General features: G+C 43.6%; 1 protein-coding gene across 7 annotated transcripts in view; it reads left to right on the top strand.

Annotated features, from left to right (window-relative positions):
- LOC109898168 (DENN domain-containing protein 1B) overlaps positions 1-26,299 on the top strand; it is a 178,057-nt gene that overhangs the window by 65,938 nt on the left and 85,820 nt on the right. For all 7 annotated transcript variants that reach the window (XM_031833727.1, XM_031833728.1, XM_031833724.1 and 4 more), the window contains 2 exons: positions 23,345-23,394; positions 24,360-24,479. In XM_031833727.1, the coding sequence (XP_031689587.1) occupies positions 23,345-23,394; positions 24,360-24,479 (170 nt within the window). The remainder of the gene's footprint in view (positions 1-23,344; positions 23,395-24,359; positions 24,480-26,299) is intronic.

The raw sequence follows: 26,299 nt of genomic DNA on the forward strand, positions 1-26,299 counted from the left end.
CCAACAAGTCCCCGCAGCAATATTCCAACATCTAGTGGAAAAGCCTGAACTAATGCCCTTGATTTTGGAATGAGATGTTTGACAAATCATGTAGTGTAGTGTTGTTCTTGATAACATTTATGTTGTGAATTATTTGATTTCTCTAGAGAAGTGGCAAGTTAACCTCAAAATAAACTAAACTCAATGGAATTCAAGTAACTGATCCGTCGTAAGTTAATTGGTTGTTTAATAGCCACAATTTGTAATTTAAAATTGGTTAATCGCTCAGCGCTACCGGTTGGTTAGCTGGCTGTATGGCTGTCTGATAGGTTGGCTGTTTGGCTGGCTGGTTGGTTGGTTGAATGACTTGCTGGTTGGTTGGTTGGTTGGTTGGCTTGCTGGCTGGTTGAATGGCTTGCTGGCTAGCTGGCTGTTTGGCTGGCTGATTTGTTTGTAGAATGGGTGGCTGACTGGCTAGCTAGCTGGCTGGGGGAATATAAAGCAGAGCCACAGCTTAAAGACTAAACCCCCAGAGTGGAGCAGCCTGGGGAGAGAGAGAGCGGAGGTGAACTGAGCCGCATCTGCCTTCCTCCTCATCTCCTCTCTCCATCCCTCCCTCGATGACAACTCTCGCTTTCTGTTTCTCTTTTTGTACATTCTGTCTCTCGATTCCCTTCCTCTTTATCCAATTCTCTTTTTCTCCATTCTCTCTCTCTCTCATTTTCTCGCTCACTCTCTCCTTCACTTGTCATTCCTTTATTTCCTCTATTTCCCATGGCACGAAGAAGTGACTATTGGATTGTTAAGTTAACACCCAAAATGAAACACCAAGGCCCTGGCTGGGTAGCATTTAACCAGTTGGTTGTAGCTAGTTAGTACCATAAGTTCTTCCCACTAGCTGCTATACTATCTGGACTGGCTTGTAGACCTTCTCTCTGTTCTGTTATAGTCTTAGTGCATCATCTATGGTTTGGAAGGACATCAGCTCCTACAAGAGCAGCAAGTATATTGGTATTGTTTTGCTAGGGGAATTTGAATTTACGTTCTGTCTTTTACCTAGTAGTCTACTTAATCATTGCTGTTTTGAACAGTATGATTGCTCAGTATTTTTCACTGTCGTTGCGGACTTAGATTAGTTTCAGGCCTATTTGTGTATCAGTCTTGCCAATTTGTTGGTGTGTTTTATTGTAGGGGGTGTTTTCTTTACTTCTGCCAAGCCGTCAGTGTGGGGAGTAGTCTTTCACCTCTGCTAGGAAATTAGTGCTAATACTTTAGTCTCCCCTGTTTTTTCAGCGGCAGTATTATCAAGCGGTGTTGTCGCCGAAACAAAGACGTTCTGCCAAGTTATTTGAGGAAGTTAAGAGAGGAAGGCAGAGAGAATAGAGTAGATGTCACGGGTCAAAATTTTGATTGATGACCCTATGTGAACTCTATGTGAACCCTATGTAGTGATGACGTGTGCATGTCTTCTGGTCAGGCAAGCCTGGTTAGGTGGGGGCTATGGGGTGAGTAAGGGTCCATTTGACAGGCCGTTAATGATTGATGACCCAAGCCTGATAGACAAGCCTGGTTAGGTGGGGGCTATGGGGTGAGTAAGGGTCCCTTTGACAGGCCGTTAATGATTGATGACCCAAGCCTGATTTATGACCCTATGTAATGATTTATGACCCTATGTCATGTAGAAGGGTGCATGCCCTGGGTTGAGTAAGTGACCATGTGTCAGGTCAACCTGTTACTGTTTCTCACGGTTTGGGTTGGTTAAGGCCCCTTATAAAGCCGCTGAACAATACCTGTTTAAGAGTGCACAAGATCTTAAGAATAACCATGGAATTTGGGATCGGTACCAAAGCAGTGATGACTGTAACAACTGAAACAGGCCTTCGGGTTGCCCATAGAGCAAGGGCAAAGTATCAACCAGCAATATATGATGCGCCAAAAAAACGTTTTTTAAATGTGTATAGAACCCAAATACCGCCAACAAATGCTCTGACAGATCAAGTGTTGATGTCTAATGGCCAGCAGTGGGGGTATCGGTTTGATTACCTGGCCTGTAGAGTGACCCTCTATACGGTAGATGAAGGAGAAGAATATACAGACCAGACTGTAGGCTTGGAATATGGTGTTGAAGACTGGTCGGTTTTTCGCAAGGTTGTGTGTCCTGAACTGAGCCTTATCACCAAGGGGTATAGTGTGTTCACGGGCCACGAGACCCGTTGGGAAGGTACCCCGGACTCCTCAGGACAAATATTTCACAGGGTGAAAATACAAAGAAAGAATGGCCGACCGTGCGGCAGCGTGGAGTTCTATATCGGCACCGAGGCAATCCGAAACCACAAACTTAGGGGTGGTGGCCTGACTGGGGATACCCGACTGCGTCTGCTTATTCCTTTTAACAGTTGGGATGTACTGGAATTGAAAATGTTGCAACCGTTGGATGCTCTCTTTGTACAGAGCCAACAGCGTCAGAGCCTTGTTCATTTAAAGAAGTGCATAATATATACGAATCGTAAAGATTACGATGCAAAAGAGCCTCAAGAAGATACAGCGTCAGAAGAAAACTAAGTAAGCGGATGCTTTAACCCCGCCCCCCCAGATACCCAAGGGCCTTGTTCTACAATAAAAAGAAAAAAAGCAGACAGTTCTTCATTTCAGCATACACCATGGATCTCCAGACCATCTACGAGGAAGCCACTACGTCATGGGGGCCCGACACTAAAGACTCTATGCCACGAAGCCCTACACTCTACGCACCCCTGGCAAGACCCGTGACACCCCCGACATTTACCCAGCCTGAGGATGTGTTTGATGGGGTGGCCAGTACTGTTTTTGTGGATACAATCAAGGCCTCTGTAGCTACACTTTTAAACGTGGTGATTGGCGAATATATACGAGAAAAATGCATCGGCTGTGAGATCAATCATCCCAGCCAGCGTCGTCATCCTTGCCTCTACGACCCTCCTAGATACTACTTTTTCAATCATTTTGAGGAGCTGGTGAAAAGACTGTGGTCCTGCCGTTTTATACCAGCGCTGGTCATCGCCCTGGAGTCTATGGGTATTGCGCCGTCTATCCCTAGAGTTTACGGGGTAACCGAAGCCTTCCTACATGAACTGAAGGAGGCCCTCTTCATCCATGAGAAACTCAAAGAAATCCGACACACCCTGGTGGACGACAACAAATACAGGGAAGCTGTGATGGCTGATGTGATGCTTTTCTGGCTCAATAAATCCCAAGAGACCGAGTGACATTTTGTTTATTTAGAGCTATGGGTAACTATGTGTCTACGATGTTTGAGCGAATAAATACATTTTTTCTTTTGAGAGACCTTACAAATGTTATGCATCAGATTATTGAAAATAAAGTGAACAATGTAAAGTTCTACACAACCCACAATACAGGGGTTATTGTAGAGCGTGTGTTAAAAATGGAGCAAATCATGAAACATGTCCGACATACGGGCGAGAGTTTACAATGGTCACATATGGTATCAAGGCTTGTTGAGGATTCTGAAGAACTAGAAATAACTTTGGCTAAGATTTTACATTATTTGTTTGAACCACCCTTTAATGTGAATGTGTATCATATTTGTTGTTTATATACTTATATATCAGACGTGTGTGTTTTAAAAATTCAGCGAAACAAACCTGTAAATCTAAACAATATATACAGGGTGTTGCATGCTGTGATTGTTGAGAAAACGGGGACTTGTATCTTGCAACAAATCCTGAATTGTCTGTATACGTAATAATTGTTGCATTCTTAAAATAAAAATTCACAAACTGAAATGTTGTCGTTATATGAAAGTGGCTCATTACAGTTATTGTACCTCAGAGAGGCAAGAAGGATGGCTGAGCAGCTGTTGAAAAACATATATTATAATCCCTCTAACCCCGGGTCTTATGGGGGTAAAGAGCGTTTACAGAGAGCTATAGTCGAAGAAACAGGTAGTCTGTTAAGCGATGCTAAAGTGAATGAATGGTTATCAGAGCAAGATGCCTACACTCTACATAAACCTGTAAGAAAACATTTTCCAAGAAATAGAGTTTTTTCTACGCATCCATTATCCCAATTTCAGGCGGATCTATGTGACATGCAGTCCCTTGCCGATAAAAATGATGGAAATCGCTACATGCTAACGGTTATAGATATTTTCTCTAAATTAGCCTATGTAAGGGTGTTAAAAAATAAGAGCGGGGCAGAGGTGACCAGGGCCTTTGAATCGATCTTGAAGGCAGGAGGCGCCCCCAAGAAAGTGCAGACGGATGGCGGAAAAGAATTTTTTAATCAAACATTTCAGAAGCTAATGAATAAGTATAATATAGTACATTTTGCTACAGGCTCTGATTTGAAAGCTTCGGTTGTGGAACGCTTTAATAGGACTTTGAAAGAGCGGATGTGGCGCTATTTTACAGCTCACAACACCAACCGATATACAGACATAGTTCAGGATTTAGTAAACGGTTACAACCACAGCTACCATAAGACTATACGTATGAAGCCCTCGGAGGTCTCTTCGGAAAACTCTTTTCAAGTCTTTAAAAATATGTATGGTTTGTTCCCACTTCGCCGTAAGAAAAAAATGACTTTTAAATTCCTAGTGGGTGACTTGGTGCGTATATCAAAGTTGAGGGGTGTTTTCGACAAAAAATACGAACAAGGCTTTAGCTCGGAGTTGTTTACCGTTACCGAATGTCTGCCACGCATTCCGCCGGTCTACAAATTAAAAGATTATGACGGGGATCTTATAGAGGGATCTTTTTATGAGAAGGAATTACAGAAGGTCCAGTTGGGTAAAGACAAAGTCTTTCACGTGGAGGAGATTCTAGATCAGAAGAGAGAAAAGGGTAAAAAATGGTTGCTGGTCCGCTGGAAAAACTGGCCTCAAAAGTTCAACAGTTGGGTATTGGAGCAGGATGTGGTGGAGGCAACGGGGGTTAATTTAAACCCCTAGTCATGATAACTAGCGCATCATTCGCGTGTACACAGTTGGGCATCATGGAACACAGCGGCTTCTACCTGACTCTCCCCAGTAATGCGTCGGCACAGATATATCGTAATAATCAGAGTTCGAAGTATACAACCAATTTTCCAAAGCCTATAGAGTTATCAGAGGCTTGGGAAGTAGGTCTCAGCGAGATTACATACCCCCATAGTTGGTATAATATCAAAGCTAAGGACCGTGATTTTTATTGCAAAAGGTTCTCGGAACCTGCGAAACTTATTAAGCTTAAAAAAGGTTTCTATAGAACCGTCGACAGGATCGTCTCAGAGTTGAATGAACACCTAACCCTGAACAAGATGGAAATATTCCTATTCTACAATCCAATCCATAAAAGGATACAAATCTCAGGGCCTGCTAACGGAGGTATAAAGACCAGCGGTAATTTATCCTACATGTTGGGGATGGGTCCCAATAAATGGACGTATGTGAACGATAAATTATTCCCATTCCCTGCGGATATACATGCAGGCTTTTACAACATATTTGTCTATACCGACATCATAACCTATCAAAGGGTCGGAGACAGCTGTGTGCCCCTCCTGCGAACAGTTCATATAGACGGCAAGGATGGGGACATCGTCACTGTCAATTATGACAAGCCGCACTACGTACATGTCAGCAAGAACTATATTGAAAACATTCTGGTTGAGCTTAAAACGGATCAGAACGAAAACATTGAATTTACTTATGGTAAAACGATTGTAAAACTCCACTTTAGACCCACCAAAACCTCTCTACATATATAATAGCTGGATTATATTTATAAACATAATACAAATAAAAGGGTTATGGAGCACCATCAGCTCGACCCTAACCGTTATGTTTCATACTATGTGGATCAAGTGGGTAATGGACTACCAGGATATCATGGAGCGCCGACAATGTATGGTTCGGGGATAGGAGGTATATTCCGTAACCTCTTCAGGATGGTTTTACCGTTTATGAAGAGAGGCTTCAGCATAGCCAAACCACATTTAAAATCAGCGGCTAAAAATATAGTAAGTGAGGTTGTAGCCAATGCTATGACCCGAAGGGCGTCACCAGAGGTGGAGCATCAAGAAGGCTCGGGGCTTATGATATTGTCTCGAAGGCCAAAAAAGAGACCTCCTGGTTTAAGGCGTAGACCTGCACCTAAAAAGCGGCGGTTAACTGTTAAAAGAACCTCAGTAAGTCAAAGACGGGGTAAAGTGAGGAGGTCTGTACCAAAACAGGCTAAAAGAATACTAGGAAGTATTTTCTAAAAGAATAAGTGACATGGCTCTTTTACATCGAATGTCCTCTGAAGCTATAAAGACAGAACTTGATCTTTTCACGGCACCGTTAACGCAGCATTCAATAGATAGATCCAGTTATGTGGAGATAGCCCCTCTCTCTGCTATTACCGATAACGGGCCTATCGAATTTTTCATACCAGGCCATGGTGACAACTATCTGGACCTCAACAACACCTTGGTGCATTTACGTCTAAAAGTGACCAAAAGAGATGGGTCTAATATTGCAGACGATGCCAAAGTGAGTCTCATTAATTACCCCTTGGCCACCATTTTCTCCCAAGTTGATGTGACTTTGGGTGAACGCCTAATCAGTCAAAGCAGCGCTACATACCCTTATAGAGCCATCATGGAGTGTTTACTAAACTACTCCGAAGACACTCTCAAAACCCAATTTAGCGCCGGGCTGTTTAGCAAGGATACTGCAGGAGCCTCTATGGAATCGACAGACCCTTCCACCGGTGCAAACAAAGGACTAGCGGCACGAGCTCGCTACTGCGCCGAATCTCGAGAGTTTCATTTGCTAGGCCCTATACACTCTGACATTTTCTTTCAAGAACGGTTACTCTTAAATTCGGTTGATTTAAGATTAAAATTAACCAGGGCCAAGGATGATTTTTGCCTGATGTCTCCCCAAGACGGGGATTTTAGTTTGAAAGTGTTGGGGGCAACCCTTTTTATTAAAAAAGTATCTGTATCTCCGGCCGTGCGCCTGGGTCACTCACATGCTTTGATGAAAGGAAATGCCCTTTACCCTCTCCAAAGAATTACCATGAAAACCTTTAGCATACCTGTGGGCAGTAGAATCTGCAGTCAAGAAAACCTATTTCTAGGCCCTTTACCTAGATATGTGGTTATAGGTCTGGTTGATCACGCCTCTAATACGGGCAGTTTAGATAAAAAACCCTTTAATTTTCAGCACTTCAATGCAGAGTATGTAGCGCTCTGTCAGGACGGACGTCAGGTTCCGGCGAAGGCTTTCCAACCACAATTTAATAACAACATATCTGTGCGAGAATTTTACAATCTATTCCTGGCTACAGGGCGACATCTAAAAGATCTCTCTTTACCTATTGACAGAAATGATTTTGCAGAGGGTTACACATTGTATGCTTTCAATTTATCACCTGATGATGACACCTCAGGAAATCTGTCTGTGGTGTCCCAAGGTAACCTCAGGCTGGAAATGCGTTTCCGTACACCTTTAGCCTGTACAGTTAGCATGATTGTTTACGCATGCTCTGATTCAATCTTGGAAGTGAATGCCCGAAGACAGGTCTTAGTGGATTATTATTAAGGACCTTTGAACAAAGACATGAATACCCAAGAGTTGGACGGGCTCATGAGCCGCTTGATTGGAAAACAATTTTGTGGAGTGTTGGCTTGTGATGAATTACCTATGGAGATATGGTCTGAGAGGCCTGCAATGTTTATTGTCAATACCCATCCTAAACACATGCCTGGTGAACATTGGCTAGCTATGACATTAGAACAGGAAGGTGGACGAAAAATCTCAACTTTTTTTGATTCCTATGGCTTTCCCCCCGGTTTTTCACATTTCCCTAAATCTATTAAAGATTTTTTGACCCTAAACGGTACAAAGATCTACTACAACATCAAACAAGTGCAAGATAACCTTTCCACTACATGCGGTCACCACTGTGTATTTTACCTGTGCCAAAGAGCCCGGGGAGTTTCTTTTGAAGATGTTATGTCTCTTTATAAGGATGATTTAAGAAGTAATGATAACCTTGTATCTTGTTTTGTTAGAAAATATCAAAAGTGTTCAAATGTGTGTCCTTTAAGAACGCGTAATCAAGGCGTATGCTCACGTCATATGTTTCAAGAATGCCACAAATGTTAACTTGCTTATTTTTCAAATAAAAAATTTATTGAATTTAATCATAGTCATTCAAAAGTCATTTTCAAAAGTCTAACCACGCCGAGAGATCGGGTTTAGGAAAAGGTCCTGAGACGTTCATGGGAGTAAATGAGTTAGCATCATCGCTTTCATATGGGGCCGGTGTCGTTGGGGCATCTTTAGGGGTGCTGTATCTCGTTGAAGGCTTTTGTTTTAAAGCTTGAATCTGTTGACGAAGCTTATGGTTGGGTACACCGGAGAGGGGGATGTTGAGGATTGCCAGGGCCTTAAGAAACTGACGCCAGCCGGGAGGCCTTCGGTCATCAGCAACCTTGTGGGCAGCCGTGGTACTTTTAAGCAAGTCCTGCATATGGGACCCCCTAACCACAGAGCCCTGAAGGATAAACTCTCCAGAGTCGTTCCAAGCAGCTATCCCCTTTGAGTCTTTTATCTTGTTCATAATGTATTTAACATTCTTCCTGTTACGTAAAGGCACATGTGTCAGTAGGTCATGCATAACTTTATCTTCAAATGGCATTTGAGCTTCACCCGACATATTATCGCCACTAGGTAAGAGCGACGGTACAGGCCTTACAGGGGCATGGCTATCGTTAGGTTCGACATCTGTTAAAGGGTCCGGTAGGGAAAGGGTTAAATGGTTAGTCTCTCTCTCCCCTTGCTTTACCCGAGTCAAATACCTTTGCATTAGGTTTGTGTATTTTTGAATCTTATCATAGGGGTTCAATCCTTTTCGGTTCAAAACATCCTTCATGGCCGTATCCAAATCATTTTCCGCTGTTTGTCTGATATCTTCAGGACCCTGCATTTGTTTTTTAAGTCTATCCAACTCTTGTTGAGGCACCAAGTACATTTTAGTGGCCATCACACCCACGTGTTCAACCACCACGTCTGGCCGCAATAAGGCTGGTGATGAAGGGCACGGCTATACTGAGTAAAGGTAGAAGAAAACCCCCAGACTGTTGTATACTATGTCTTTTCTTTTGAAGACTGGCCCTTTTATTGGCAAAGAGTTTGATCGCTGTCTTTTGTCTCCTTAATTTTTTCAATTGGTTCAGGGTGAGTGGAATGCGTCCTTTGAGAAGATTCAAAGCAATCTCACATAGGGCTAATATGAGATCTGAAGAACAGCGACCCAAGATGGCCTTCCGTTCTTTAGCTGTAGAACCTACTAGCCTTCTCAAGAGGGGGAGGTTTCTTTTTAAACGCAGAGACATAGCGTTTACTTTTTAGGAAGGTATGCAGCAGGCCTCTCCCCCGGAAACAGCCCTGTACGTAGCCTAAGGTGTTCTGGAGTATTTGCTTTTAAATCCACGATTAAATAAGAAAATGGCTCTTTGGTAGCGTCCTCATAGCTCTCCATAAAGTATGATTTCCGTCCAGGGTACATCTGCTGAGCTAGAGTGCTAATTTGCAGTTTGTCTCTAGGATTTTTAAACAATACCATGTAGTTGGCATTCAAGCTAATGGTCCGACTATTTTTACCTTGGTGAAACACATTCTGGACCAAGTAAAGCACGGACAGGTTTCTATGATGAGTATATTGGGTAAAAGCTCGTGCAATTTCAGGGTGTTCGCTACCAGCAAATAGCATATCGTCCAAAACCAGCAGATTATTTACATGTGGGGGGAGAAGTTCATCATCAGACAGAGAATCGGGTATTCCTTCAACAAACTTGATTTTTATTGTCTTCAATAATTCATCATACAGAGGTTGGTAACATGAATAACACCATACAATATTGTCAGGCTTTTGAGATAACACATGTTCAGAATTCTCTAAAATACTTTTTACAAAAAAAGTTTTGCCACTGTTTGAAGGGCCGGCAATTAATGCTGAAAAAGGCAATTGTAGCCGGGGGTCAAAACCCTCGACAGCAGTCATAATATCTTAAGCTTTAAGACACACTGGGGCTTGTAGCATAAGTCAGTAGCCAAAGGGCAATGTGGTACCGTCAGGCAATAGCTGTCTCTTGTCATAGACTACCCTGAATCTTTTAGTGAGTGGTGCGTTTCTTAGATGGAACCCCTTTTTATCCCTCACTATTTTGTTGTAGGAGCTCAAAATCTCCAAGTCACTATTCTTGTCCTTTACGAACCCCTCGACCAAGCGCGTGATTGATTCCAAGTTTACACGCGGTGCATTTTCATAGTTTTGAGTCACGCCTTTGGCTTTCAACACCACGTGATTGGCTTTAGTCCTAAAAGCATAGCTTTTTGGACCACATGAGGACCATTCTGTAATATGGTCACCCTCTTCGAGTTCACTCGTTAAACCCCCAAGATAGTTGCTAAGTGGGGGGGTCCAATCCCCCGGTTTGCTTACATAGACCACAGAGTCTGTGTCGTGGTAAAGAACCCGCCTCTGAAGCTGTTCCATGAGGGTGTACAGTTCAAGGCGGCCATAGGCTGTGGTAAATGCTGCAAGAAACACATTTACATTACCCGGGGGTAGAACCCACTTTTGGTGGCGCCTCCATTGCACCAAGGCAATGTCTTGACTCAAGAAGGAAAAATGTGAAATTTCGTATTGGTCCGAAAAAACAAATTCCAAAAATTCTTCGGGGTCTTTAATGATCGAAGTTGTTAGCATATTGCATCTCTGCGCTAATTTCCCCCAAAGGGAGTTCAAGTACAATTTCGACACATTTCTTTTGGTTTTGTTGACCTCTATTCTGTCAGGGTCAAGAAGTATGCCTTCTCTGTCATGGTAGTCTTGAATGTACTGGTCTTTACTTTCTTGATCTGTGACCGATGCAGGATAGCCTGAAGCCATCTGCTTGCATCTCAAGAAGGTTTTGATGTACTCTTTAAAAAGTGTGTCTGATTTCCTGGAAAAGTTCCACACTTCAAAGATTTTGGCCACACGATACCCCTTCTCTAAAGCCTTAGAGAATTCTACAGTGACCCATACACCGGTCAGGGCTCTTTCTTGATCTGTGTGATCACAGGGGTTTTCCTGGTTGTGGTTTTCACAGCATGTGCGACAAAGGGGAAAGAAAAGTTTTCCTTTAGGACCCTTGTAAGGCAACACAGGTATAAACAGCCCCCTAGGAGGGTAGACAGTCGCTTTGATTAAACCAAAATAATTTTGGGGTTCGTCAAAGTCGCTGTGAATAATTTCAGGATGCCCTATAGGATAGAATGAGGAACTCATTACATGAGGATATAGGGATGTAAAATCTACATAGCCTATTGTCTCGTCGGGTTGAGCTACATAACGCAATGTCAAAGCATTGGTCCGGCCTCCAAACAAGGCCTGTCGCGGTTCCAGGGGCTCTGGAGGGTCATAATGGGTAAGGAAGGCCTTAACACTAGGATCTGCCTTTTTGAGGGCTGTCCATTCGTGCTCCCACAAAACCACAACTTTTAACCCGTAAGTAGCCTTTAAAGAATTCAGTTTGTCTTGAAACTCTTGGTACATTTCCCCAAAAGTCTTTTGGGTTAGGACACACAAGGTGTGGGGGACAAAGCATAATTTACAACCGTGGAAGAAACAACCGTTGTACTCATACACTGTCTCAACCCCGTCAATCTGTGTGTATCCATCTACATGGTAAGGCCCAAAAGCCTTCTCCCCCCGATTCAAAGCATGTTGGATAAAAATATCTTTATCCTGGGCCAAGTACTCCAACCATTGAATGGAACCACTAGAGTAGGCCTTGAATTGGCGTCGGTAGTTGTCTGGCGATGGGATAGCTATAGATTCAGGAGTTAGATAGTGTGTACGATAGGTTTTCATGCACGCTGATGCAATAGTTGTACAGCTCCAGGGGTCAATGCCCGCATCTTTGATTACCTCTTCTCTGAATCTGAGGCATCCTTCACGAAGTATAACAACGTCATTGTCACAGTATGATTCCATCTCTTTATGGAAATCAAAAGTGCCATGTCTTACGGTCTCGTACCATGTCATGAATCTCTCACGCTCTTTGGGAGACATTTGATCACACCCGTACATTTCGGGGGCTGGATAAGATCCTATATAATGTAGATTCTCCTCAGATGTGAAGAAATGAGGGAAATAGCCTTTGACAGAGTTTTCAAAACCCAAGGCCTCTGGCATTTGAGCCAATCTCATGGGTAAGAAGCTTAAGCTGTCAATGTATCTCTGTTTGAAGGCGGGGTCAACAAAGCATAATATTTTACTCCCTTGAGCTATGACACTGGGTGCCACGCCTTGCTGTATCAAAGGGTTCAGAAGCAGATAGGAGTCATAGGCCCTAGCATTGTGAGCTATAAACGTGAAGTTTCTGTACTGGGCTTTTCTAAAATGTTTTAGAAAGAGTCGGGCACAATCGGGTCCCTCGGCCGACCATTTTTCACCCTTGAAAGTCATGGTTGACACAAAAATAGGCAAATGAACCCCTGATTGCTGAGTTGTCTCAAAATCATAAAACACATATTTCTCTGTATGTTCATCTTCAGCCAAGGGCTGAATGTAACACTCATGTGTTACTTCTTGAACCGCTTCCGCGTCTCTGCTTTTCAAAGGACCTTTACAGATTGGGCAGTGTATAATTCCACAAACATGAGGTTTAGGGCTATCTATTTTAAGGTTGTAATTGCAATGACATTTTGGACATTTCTTGTTAATGTCACAACTGCTTACAGATTTACATGCCTTGGGATGCCATGTTTCAGTTTTGTGTTTTTCGTAACAGTAGGCCGAACGACATGTGCGGTGACAATCCGCACAGGGGGTCAAGTTTAGCGGCTGCATAGGGCAATGTTTATCCAGACATACTGAACAGTTGTAACGGCACGAGTGCCCCCCCATGCGTGTGTAGCCGGTATGACAGGCTGGACAGACATATGGCGCGCCTAAAAAGGCTGTGATGTTAGTTACGGCATAGTAATGCTCATTTTGCACATAAAAGTACATAGTCTTAGGATGTGGTTCGGGTATATTTTGGAACTTGAGGAGAGCGTCATTAGCCCTACTGTGGTACAAAACCACAATCTTGATGTTCAGAAAGTTTTCAAATTTGACTATGTCTGAGAAAGCCACAGCATCCTGTATACCGAGACCCACCGCAGTTTGTAGCTCGAGAGCTTTATGTAACGCGGCTTGATCCGTACATCCGGGGCTGAGTAAGTGGGCCAAACCTATGGCAAAACATAGCTTATTACCTGGATTGTGAACGTTTATGAGATAGGCCCTTTTATTGCTTATGATTTCGGACTGCATTAAACTCTCGAGCTTTCGTCTCTGACCCCCGCCCCCTTGTGGTTGTCGTACTAATTGTACTACAAGTTCGAGGGTCCTATCTGCTAGCACGTTTAAATTTGACTGTACAAGGCGTTCTAGCAGTTTAACAAATTGTTCAAGCTCTGCTTCACCATTCTGTAAAATAAGCGATACCTTGCTCTGTAGACTGTCTCCACAAATTTCCAACTGTAAGAGATCCCTAGGTTCGCTATAATCTCTGATCCTAGCTAACAGTTCATTCAAAGTGTCCATAAGCATTACGTAAAACACAGCATATTCCCGAATCTGACCCCCCCATGCGAAATTGAAAAACTGGCGAACCTCAATATTGTTGAATTTATTTCGACGCAAAACATGTACACTTCGATCAAGACCTCCCCCCTCCAGATTTACTAGGCAATTGTCCAACTGTTCAAAAACATCGTATTGGGTTTCAGACTCTTCGGACATTGGTGTTAAAGGCTGATTTATAGGTGTCTGGGGTGCCGAATTAAACCTAGCGCTCTCGTTCTGTACACTGATCTCAAGACCGCCCCCCTCCAGATTTGCTAGACATTTGTCCAACTGTTCAAAAACATCATATTGACTTTCAGACTCTTCGGACAATGTTGTTAAAGGCTGTCTTAGAGGTGTCTGTGGGGCCGAATTAAACCTAGGGCTCGCGTTAAGCTGGGTAATTAGAGATATGATGGTTTCGGGAATCTGTGTTAACATGTTTTCCTCGGAAGGCCCTGACTCATTCATACGTGTAATAATGTCTATGAGTTCGGAGGGAATCTGGGATAATAGATTTTCATCTATTGTCATTATGTCAATTACCCCCGAATCATTCATATGGTTAACTATATCTTGGAGCTCTGTAGGGATCCTGGCTAAGAGTGTTTCAATTGTCTCACTTTGGTCTATAGGGGGCGCCATCTGTCTAATTAAGGATGTGTGTGTGTGTGTGTGTGTGTTTACATGTGTGTTTTTTAACGGCGGTATTTGCTTGTTTTAGCCCTAATGTTTTTTAACATACGGGGTAGCTCGCTACGCCAGAATGACACATCCTGATTGTATTGATGCTCGAGTAGAATACACATGCGCCTCTGGAGTAGAGCCTTTCGTGATTTTAAACCCAGGGTAAACGCTTTGAAAAAACGTTCTTGGTCTATTTCAGAATCTGCTGTTTCCCCCACAGAATTGGCCGATTCAAGAAGGTTGGCAGCTTCACAGAACATCAAATCGTCTACCTCAGAAATGTCATTTAAATCTTTGACATCATCAGGTTTCGCTGGTGTCTTTGGAGCCTCCTCGGGGATGCTTGTCTGGGCATCCTCCGATGTTTGTGCGTTGTGTTCATAAGCCGGTGAGGAGTCTGAAATAAAAATAATACATACACAAATAGGTTATTAACCCTAAAATATGTTAAAAATGCCAAATACATTTCAGATATAAGCCTATATATTAACAATACATTAATTAAATACCTCGGCTTTTTTGACGAGGGCTGTTCTGAAGAAGCTCTGAAACCAGGGGCTGTTGTGTTTGTTCAACCTGTATTACAACATCTGCAGGTCCGGTAGATGGGGAGCCTGAAAAAACAAACAAAAAAACAGCATTAGGCCTTGTTTTAACATATTCCGGCATAAAAAAAAATATATAAATATTAAAATAATAATATATATAAATAATAATATATAATTGATTCATACCTAGTCCTTGGAACGACGTCTCGTGAATATCGGCCAAGTAGAATTGTTCGGGTGAAGCGGAACTGTGGATCTGAGCACTAATTATCCTTTGGTGTTTAGAAATATGGGGGACAACGTTGTCCTGGCCAAGGGGAGTTGACCTGCCGTTTAAAGTCTCTGTTCGCTGCTTTTGGGTAAATACATCCTGGGAGTAGGGCAGAATTGTCTCGTAGTCATATGCTTCGCAGAAACCGTTCAGGCTCCATAGGGCATCGTTTAACCTTCTAGGCTTTAGGTCCTCTGTAAACATATAAAATAACTTTTAATATAAGATGCCCACACTTTTTGTTTTTAAGGTATAAATATTTTTATGTATGGAATTCTTGGAGCTTACTTACGTTGACAATTCAGGGCAGGCGTTTGTTTCGGAGCCCCATGGGATGATTCGAGCTCAGTTATACCTCGGAGTATCTGCGTGAATGCTTCAGAATCTATAAAACATTCGACAATATTAAAGCTATAATCACTTTAGCTAATATTGCCTTGTTATACGGTAAGCATACTGATCCTAATGATTGTTTAATATTTCTATAACATCCCACGCTTTTCAAACAATTCCCCACAACAATCAAATCTAATAAAGATTTATTTCAAGAACTCACCTTGCGATAGATCCATTAGACTGTTTTCCCCGATTATCTTTTTTAACGCTTCAGTCCGATAACGATTCTTGGAGTTTCTGGAGGTTCTGTTTGCATCGGAACTAAAACGCTGCTAACATTGCCCATGGTTTCTAGCGCTTTTGTACCCTACGACCTAGAGAAAAACCCCTGAATGATTTTTTTACATAGCATTTGGGGTTTGTCGTTTTTTTTGGGCTATACCCCCGCCCATGGTATATTTGACACATTTCAAACACATGGTATTGGGTGTGTCTAAACATTAGGATCCTTTTGGAGCTTCTAAAATCTCCGGGGTGCTAGCACCTAGATGCATGGGGGTGTGTTGTTCTCGACATCGCTGGGATGAATGACTTTTTAGCCCACCTAAAAAAAATAGTTTTATGAAAGGCCTTTAAGATTAGGAGTCGTAAGACACAATATTATTGTTGGGGGGTAGGCATCTGTTTTGCAGGCTAGTGTAAACCTTGGTTTCAAACGACCCACCAGGCATGCATGGGTATTTTTTTAACAAACAACCCGCCCCCCTTTTTCTGTTTTTGAAACACACACACACACACACACACACAGCCACTACAGAAAACTCCCTCACGCACATGCGCGCGCACATGGCTTTTTCCGCAAGATTTTTCTCAGGGACAGACTGCGCTAAGAGTGAACAAACGCGAGAGTTCATAACGTGGTGAGATTCTGATTTTAAAACCATTTATTTCATTCAAAATATTTAGTACATACATTTTATATCGTTACATTCTTAAGGTATTTTACGATGCCTTTCTTACAGATCCTGGGAGCTTATGCAACCAACCGCAATTGTCCGTGTCGAGTTCACCCTCAAAAGGCAAGGCTCTCTTGCTATGTCCATCAACACATGGTAAGTTTTCACTCCAGGGGTAGATCCGCCGTCGGGCCTTTTGGTCTTGACTCTGTCTCAAGGAAAGCCTCGCCCAGCGCTTTAACTGTTCCCCATTTTGGAAGAGAATGTCCAGCTTATTCATAAGTGTTATGAAAATTGGATAATCCACCCATTTAAAACTAAACACAGGAATAAAAAAGTTTACATGTTTGCGGGCTCTGGAAGCTACCGGAGAATTGACAGACTTTGTAGCATTAGCCTTATCATAAAGGTCACAGGCTAAAATTGTCACTTTGTTGTCAGGGCTATAGTCCATTGAAGCAATTCTTAGAGCCTTGAGATCACTGCGGCCGCAGACCTGTTCTTCCAACGCATATCCTGGCACATTTGTAACACTTAGGACCTGTTCAATTTTACAAAGAGCCAGCCTGATGTTTAGCCATTCTCTCATCCCCAGAGCCGGGGGAAAACTCCCAGGTTTTGCAGGATAAAGGGGTTTGGGTCCACGGTCTGTGAATATCTTTACCGTAGAATCCTCCGGGTGGAATATGTAAGACATGTGGCCCTCACTCGTACCCAAAAATCCTTTAAAACATTCTGGAGCTTCACACAGAACTTCTTCAAGGCTTTGGTCACTGGGTTCATGACAAGCCGAGCATAACATCCCTAAAATTGGCATAGGTGTCATTTTTGTTTAATATTCAGGGGGGTTATCATGTACAGTCTTAAACAGGTATTGTTCAGCGGCTTTATAAGGGGCCTTAACCAACCCAAACCGTGAGAAACAGTAACAGGTTGACCTGACACATGGTCACTTACTCAACCCAGGGCATGCACCCTTCTACATGACATAGGGTCATAAATCATTACATAGGGTCATAAATCAGGCTTGGGTCATCAATCATTAACGGCCTGTCAAAGGGACCCTTACTCACCCCATAGCCCCCACCTAACCAGGCTTGTCTATCAGGCTTGGGTCATCAATCATTAACGGCCTGTCAAATGGACCCTTACTCACCCCATAGCCCCCACCTAACCAGGCTTGCCTGACCAGAAGACATGCACACGTCATCACTACATAGGGTTCACATAGAGTTCACATAGGGTCATCAATCAAAATTTTGACCCGTGACATCTACTTTATTCTCTCTCTGAAGGCTCCACACCGCTCTCTGACTTGAGAATCTTACCTAGTTATTTTCCGATGATCTCATTTTGCTCTTTTGTAGCTTTGGCACACATGTGTGTGTTTCCCATCCCAGTTTGTTCCTCTCTCTTTGTAGGTTTTACAGACACTCCCCATCCCATGGCTGCAACCCGTATAATTTAGTGTACCTGACGCGCACAACCCATTCGGAATTGCTAATCTGCAGTCAATAAGGCTGAGTGAATCTCAGCCTGTATTGCTTTTCATTCCCTACACTTTTTGGCCCTAACTGAGATCTGTATTAACCCAGAGGAACACTGCTACTCCAGCTGCTCTCTCGTCATCTGACTATGTGTTCTGTCATAGTCCCCGAGAGCATGTGGTTGTCAGGGTGGTGGCACAAGGCTACTAATTTCTCTGAAGTGGATACCCTCCCCACTCACCTGTCTATCTCCTCAATTGAATTCCACTCAGTCACTGTCACCTGTCCACTCCAGCTTAACATGATCATTTATTGCACACCAGGTGTCGTTTGAGAGTTATTCAATGAGCTCGACACCTTGATAAGCCCATTTCAAGACGATGGATCACAACTTTAACTTCCTGACGCCTGACTTCAGTTCATTTCTTTCCACCACTTTCTTATGTTGACCTCACCCTTTCCCAGTCACCTCCCACTCACACGGCAGGCAATACGCTTGACCTCATCTTCACCGGAGGCTGTTCGCTATCTAATCTCACTGCAACCCCCTTCCATGTCTCTGATCACTACTTTGTTTCCCTTCCTCTCCTTCTCACCTCCAACCCCACCCACTCAGCCCCTACCCAGATGGTTATGCGCCGCTACAGTCTTCACCCTCTCTTCTGCTACTCTCTCCTCTTCTATCCTATCCTCTCTTCCTTCGGATAAATCCTTCTCCCTTCTATCTACTGATTCTGCCTCTTTGACCCTACTCTCCTCGCTTTCCACATCCTATGCCTCGCACCGTCCCCTTTCCGGCCGGCCGGCTCGGCCCTCCCCTCCTTCTTCGTGGCTGAGTGACTCATTCCGGGCTTACAGATTGTCTACGGCAGCTGAGTGAAAATTGAGGGGAGGTCCTCCGGGAGTTTAGTTATCGTCCTTTCAGTCCATCCTCTGTATCTGCTGCTAAAGCCACTTTCTGTCACTCTAAATTTCAAGCTTCTACCTATAACCCTAGGACACTCTTTTCCACCTTCTCCTCCTTCCTTAATCCTCCACTCCTCCCTCCCTCTCTGTTGACAACTTTTTCAACCACTTTGTCGTCAAAAGAAGGTTGACGACATCCGCTCCTTATTCACTCAGCCTATTGAGTACACTGGTCCCACTCACACAGAACTACCCTACGCCTTGACTTCTTTCTCCCCGCTCTCTTCAGATGAAATCCTGCGACTACTGAGGTCCAGCCGCTTGACAAACCTTCCTGCTCAACCCGATCCCCTCCTTCCGCCTCTAGACTATCTCCGGAGGCCTTCTCCCATTGCTCCCTTCCTTCATCAACTCATCAAAAACGACATACCTGTATCTCTTCTTTTATTTCCAAAACACTTGAGCGTGCTCTGGTCAAACTGTCTCGCCATCGCTCTTCTTGACCATAACCAGTTCAGGGCGGCTCACTCAACCGAGACTGCTCTCCTCGGTGTCACGGAGGCTCTCCGTACTGACGCAGCTGACTCTCTCGCTCCTCATATCCTCCTTAATCTATCTGCTGCCTTCGATGCCATGAACCATCAGATCCTCCTCTCTGTCCTCTCAGGGCTGGGCATCTGAGGCTCTGCACACTCTTGGATTGCATCCTACGTGGAGATGATCTGTGTCTGTACCACGTACTCTCACTACTGGTGTCTCCCAGGGCTCAGTTCTAGGCCCTCACCTCTTCTCTCCGTACACCAAGTCACTCGGCTCTTGTCATATCCTCACATGTTCTCTCCTATCATTGCTGTGCGGATGACACTCAACTACTTTTTCTCCTTCTCCCCTTCTGACACCCAGGTGGTGACATGCATCTCTGTGTGCCTGGCAGACATCCCAGCTTGGATGTTGGCCCACTGTCTCAAGCTCAACCTTGACAAAATGGAGCTGCTCTTTCTTCTGGGGAAGGCCTGCCAAAGGCAAGACCTTTGCATCATGGTTGACAACTCCACAGTGTCCTCTTCCCAGAGTGCAAAGAACCTTGGCGTGACCCTGGACAGCACTCTGTCATTCTCTGCGAACATAACTCGCTCCTGCAGGTTCATGCTCTACAACATCCGTAGAGTACAGTTATTCCTCACACAGGAAGTGGCTCCAGGTCCTTATCCAGACACTTGTCATCTCCCATCTAGTCTACTGCAACTCTCTGTTGGCTGGGCTCCCCACTTGTGGCATCAAACCCCTGTAATTTATTCAGAATCCCGCAGCCCACTTGGTGTTCAAACTTTCTAAGTTTTCCCATGTCACCCCGCTTCTCCACACACTCCACTGGCTTCCAGTCAAAGCTTGCATCATCTTCAAGACCCTGGTGCTTGCCTACGTCGATGTGAAGGTGTTTAGCCCTAGGGTCCTGAGCATAGTGATGAGCTTTGAGGGCAGTATGGTGTTGAACGCTGAGCTGTAGTCAAGCACTTAATGGCTACAGATGTGAGTGCTACGAGTCAGTAGTCATTTAAGCAGGTTAACTTGGCGCTCTTGGGCACAGGGACTATGATGGTCTGCTTGAAACATGTAGGTATTACAGAGGTCAGGGATGCTCATGCTCTGAGTACACGTCCTGTTAATCTGGCCTTGTGAATGTTGTTTAAAGGTCTTACTTACATTGGCTACGGAGAGCATGATAACACAATCGTCCGGAACATCTGGTGCTCTCATGCTTCAGTATTGCTTACCTCAAAGCGCGCATAGAAGTAATTTAGCTTGTCTGGTAGACTCGTGTCACTGGGCAGCTCGTGGCTGAGCTTCCCTTTGTAATCCGTAGTAGTTTGCAAGCCCTGGCACATCCAATGAGCATCAGTGTAGTAGGATTCAATCTTAGTCCTGTTTGATTGTTCATCCCAGGGCATAGCATGATTTCTTATAAGCGTCTGGATTAGTGTCTCGCTCCTTGAAAGCGACAGCTCTAGTCTTTAGCTCAGTGTGGATGTTGCCTGTCATCCATGGCTTTTTGTTGGGATATGTACGTACGTTGTGGGGATGATGTGGTATATTCCTCAAAGCCATCGGATGAATCCCGGAACATATTCCGCGATTCCTATGGGGAAGAGGCGTTGTCATGCCCTTTTTATGACTGTGTTGGTGTGTTTGGACCATGATAGTTCCTTAGTGACGTGGACACAGAGGAACTCAAAGCTCGCGATCCGCTCCTATACAGCCCTGCACTTGACACAATTTTGATGTGTTGTTGACTCACCTAACTATCTTAAGATGAATGCACTAATTGGAAGTCACTCTGGATAAGAGTGTCTGCTAAATTACTAAAATGCTAAATGTTTTAAACAGTGGTCCACTCCACAGTACACAGTGGGTTCCCTCTCCCAACACTGAGCTGGGTTTAAGGGCTATCAGCCCCAGCCTGTTGACAGCTCTCTGCCCTCAGAGAGCTGTTGGTGACCTATTGGTGATCCGTCCATTGGTGGTCCATAGACAACAGAACAAAGTGGGCTCCATGTTAGCACCATGGGGAAGAACAGGCCGAGGCAGAGACAGGCCAGTGTGGAAGGGAAGACCTGCCTGCTGTAGCTATGTTGGGAAGGGTTGTAAAGGCTATGCATAGGCAGAAACAGAGGCAGGCCCTGAACTGTGCTGTAGTTAGCTGTGATGCCAGACCTCCGCTAGGGGAGCTGAGTGTGCTGTCTCACTGAGTGATACCCCTGTCTCTACCTCCAATAAATAATGCAGCCTCTACACGCGCACACACACACACACACACACACACACACACACACACACACACACACACACACACACACACACACACACACACATGCCTTCAGAGCTACAAATGTATTAGCTGCTTTATATTCTTTTGTCTTGGGAAAACGGTTCGCAAGGGGGAGGAGGGGAGAGGAAGTAGTGTACAACAGAATAACAACAACAACAGTGGCAACATCCCTCCCCCCCAGTCTTGGATCCCCCTGGTATACTGGAGGTCCCACACATCACCTGGAGGAATGGAGGAGGAAGGGGGGGGGGGGGAGAGAGAGAGAGATGCTTGTTGGAGAAGGAAGGGAGAGAGAGATGGTGTTGGAATGTTGTGTACATTGAGAGAGATGGCCATCTGTTTTTCTGTATATATGCCTACATCACACACACTTTTGTTGTATCTGTGATCTTGTCGGTCTCAATGGCTCAGGGACTGTCACTTCTTCCTGTCAACACATGTGGGCGGGGCTATGGCCGTTACGGAATCTGGCAACCCATACGTTTTTATTTGAAGAGAGATGGAGTATGTGTGTTTTCTGTGTGCCATATGTACAACACTAAGCTAGGCTCTCCGAAACATATTGGTGTTCCTACATGGCGGTTAATAATAGTAGTGAGTCCATACGGCGGTGGCGGCTCAGACGTGTGTGACAGTTTTATAGCCACACAGCCTTCCTACACACTGATACGCCACACACACACACACACACACACACACACACACACACACACACACACACACACACACACACACTACCCCCACCCTCATATCTCTGTTCCTTGTTGCCTGTGGTTATGGTGGCAGGCAGCTTTGTCTAGTGATCGGGGGGGATCAGTGGTTGTTCCCCATGGCTAGGCTGCTGTGCCAGACAGACACACAGACCCAGGACCAACCTCAGTCAGACAGACAGAAGTGGTGGCTGGCTCAGCTAACCCATATGGTGCTCTGCTCTGCTCCTGTCCCCCAATTACTCCCCCCCCCCCCCCCCCCCCCCCCCACAGGGGAGGTGTTGGGAGATAAAGCCCTTAAGGCTCTACCCCCCCCCCCCCCCCCCCCCGCCTGTTCCGTACCCCCAGAGCTGCTTAGCCTATTGTCACAGCAATCTGCCACCACCTATAGGTCTTTCTCTCTTCTCTCCTCCATCCCTCTATCCCTGCCTCCCTCCCTAACTCCTTCCATCCCTCCCTCCCTCCCGGCCTCCCTCCCTCTTTCACCGCCATCACCCCTGATAATCGATGTACTGTAAATAATCGTAGGTAATTATTTAAGCTATGGGTCTGGACCTATAGAAAGGAAAACCTTTTCCCTGATTCTCTCAACTGAAACACTTATCAGCTCTGGGGATTAAGTTGTTTCTGTTGTATTTTGGTTATTTAGCCTAATTGAATTATTTAATGAGATGCTTTTAATGAGCTCACTATCAGACTTTGAATTAGTCTTTGTTCAACAAGTAATGTTATTGATTAAATATATTTGATTAGGCTACACTTACAGGGTTGTGTATGAACACAAAAATACATAAATGTATTAATAATAAATGTTATATAAGTAGTGTTCTTTCTATTAATGCATTGAGTATTCCATAGTTTTTAAACATGTATAAGTAGCATTATATAAAACATCTATACTGGCTTGTTACTGAAGTGTGACTGTTGATTTTGTCATTGGGTTGTTGTTTATGTTATGTCAGTGTTGTCTAATCAGTGGCTGTGTTATTCTGGTTCTCAGGAGTTTCTCCAGACGATACCCAAGTTCTGCTTCCCCTTCGATGTGGAGAGGTAATGAACAGGATTCCTTCCCCCTGCTCCCCTGTTAATAGTCCTGTACTCTACCCTACCAACACAGGGACACACACACACTAATATGTTTTAGTAACAGGAGAGCTGTGTGTGTATGCTGTGGAGCGATGGCGTGTGGAGTCTGTTGTTAACAGCTGGTGGTGTAGTTGAAGCCAAAAGCCTCTCTTAGTCTCCTAAACACCAAGCCAGTCTGCTCCCTGCTCCCTGCCCAACCCATGCCAAGCCATTTGATCTCACTCCCACCACGGTGTGGGTGTGCTATTTTGTGTGTGTGTGTGTGTGTACCCGCGTGTGCTTTTGTATGCATTTGTGTCTGTCTGCATATATGTGTATGTCTCGCTTATATCATGTGTTTGTCTTTGATTGAATAACTATATCTCTAGATTTTGTACCAGTCTGATTTGAAAAGCAGCCCTCTGTAGAGGATTCTGCTCTTATTTTGTAGCCTGGAAAATGACATTGGAAAAGTGCCATTGTATAGTTAGGGGGTGGGGGTTGGGATTTCCTGAGCTGTGCTGTTCTCCACGCGAGCTTTACTGCTGCCATCTAGTGATGGAACTTCATAAGAAACGCACATGCGTTGTTTAGAGGTGAGGTCGAGGGACTTCGACTTAGCGTTGGGGGAGTAGTTACTTTTCCCAATTGAAAAAATAATACTGTATCTTTATAATGTTATAATACGTTTGTCATTTCTTTCCTCTGCTGTGATAATGTGGTAATAAGGAGTTTCTAATTTTCTATTTAACTGAAACCATTACATTACTTTCACTGGTCTGATTGTCATGATTCCCTGGACTGAAATGTTCCCATGTGTGCTTGTGAAGTAATGAGTTGTTATTTCTGTTCCATATGTGACTGTGTGGTCATACTGTATTTCTTGAGGTAATTGGTCGAGTGTTAATGGTGTGTTCTCTCTCTACCGTACGTGTGTGTGCGTTTCCCAGGGTTTCCCAGAGTCAGGTGGGCCAGAACTTTACCTTTGTGCTGACGGACATCGAGAGCAAGCAGAGGTTTGGCTTCTGCAGACTCACTTCCGGCTGCCGTGTCTGCATCTGTTTGCTCAGGTACGACACGCTCACACATATTTAGTAGACTTTGATCTCGAGTACATTTAAGTAAGGAAGCTTATTCTTTAGCACCCTCAAACTCAACTCTGGACCTCGAAGCCAGTTCCACTGCGTTTTTTTCTTCCATTGTTCCCCTCTAATCTGTGACTGATTTTAGACCTGGGACACCAGGTGTGTGCAATTAATTATCAGGTAGAACAGAAAATCAGCAGGCTCCAGACCTCATCGGGTAAGAGTTGAATAGCCCTGTTTTATCTATTGACCGATTGCATCAATCAGTTAGTCATTCATGTTTAGTTTTTTTCTGAAAAGGATTTTGTCACAATTGCCTTTTTCATGAGGAAAGACATCTATATTATTGACATGTTACTTATTCATAAATACCAACTGTTTGTAATATCCTCACGTCAGTCACATGCAGATTACATTTCTTAATTGATTGTAGAGAGAGTGGGGTTCTCTTTTGGAAGCAGTGTGAATCAGAGTGTTACCCTCTTCAATTTCTTCATGCCCAGTTACAGAAATATTCGAAACTCCTGAATTCCATATTAGTTTGGTCCCTATAATGTTATTAATTTAGTTCATTTATTTAACCCGGAGTCAATTAGGAACAATCTATCATTTACTATGACAACTATGAAGAATTATTTTAATAGTGAATTGTAATTTCAACTCCCTCTCGAGATATCGTTTAGCACAGCCTGGATTTATCTCAAATGTGATGTCATCTTTTATTATTAATGCACATAAAGACATTTTAGTAAAAAATAGTTTAATAGGGCCTTAGAAACTTTTATATTTTATATTAACAATTTAAATAACAAACATTTCATTAATTAAACAATATAGTTGAACAAACCACAGAATTAATGGGAATTTGCACAGTCCAAAAACAATAATGAAAAAACATTATCGAAGAAAAAAAACCGAATTTCTCATATGCTAAACTAAATGCAGTAATTGCCTAAGTGTCGTGAGGTAGTGTGTGTTGTGTGGATATTGACTGGCAGCCGCAGGGTTTATCTTGTTCTTGATGAGCTGCTGTCGAGATGAGCTGCCCCCCCACCTCCGTCCTCCACCCCCTCCCTCCACACACACCCGCCCATCCCGGCCAGCCACCACCATGCCCTTTGTTTTCCTTTTTCTTTTTTTTGTCTTTCTCCTCGTTATTCGGCTACAGGCACAGAAGCACGGCAAAGGAAGCCGCTTTGCCCATAATTATGCATGAAGCCTCGCTGCCAATTAGCAGAGACTCCCCTGTCCCCCTCTCTGAGTCCCACATGCTAATTCATTTGACATATGATGTATAAAATTCATTATGCATTCTGAACAGTTTGCATGGCTTGCTTCATTCATAATAAGAAATGTATAGAAAGAAAAAAATATATTCTGTGAGTGTGTTTTAAAGACTTCAGTTTGTTTTTGCTGCCTCCTTTTTTTGCCTCGTAAATAGACCCACTGTGTGGCGAAAAAAGGTTAGTGAAAATAGTTTGAATCATGATTACAAAGACATGCATATTTTAGATACCTCATGGTTTAGAAATGTGAAATATGTACAAATAGAATGTTTGCATCAATGACAGAGATGGCAGACTTGGTTCCAAGTTTATTTATTTTTAACCTTTGTTTTTCCGTTTTATTATTTTTATATATATATATATATATATATATATATATATATATATATATATATATATATATATATTTACATATTAGTAATACAAAGTAGAATGATTTTTTTTTTGTTGCCCAGTTTGCTTTATTTGAGAAATGCAGAAATGGAAGGAAGTTGGGAATTCTTAGATAAGCAATCCAAG

The sequence above is a fragment of the Oncorhynchus kisutch genome, linkage group LG10, assembly GCF_002021735.2.
Source record: "Oncorhynchus kisutch isolate 150728-3 linkage group LG10, Okis_V2, whole genome shotgun sequence".
NCBI classification, from domain to species: domain Eukaryota; kingdom Metazoa; phylum Chordata; class Actinopteri; order Salmoniformes; family Salmonidae; genus Oncorhynchus; species Oncorhynchus kisutch.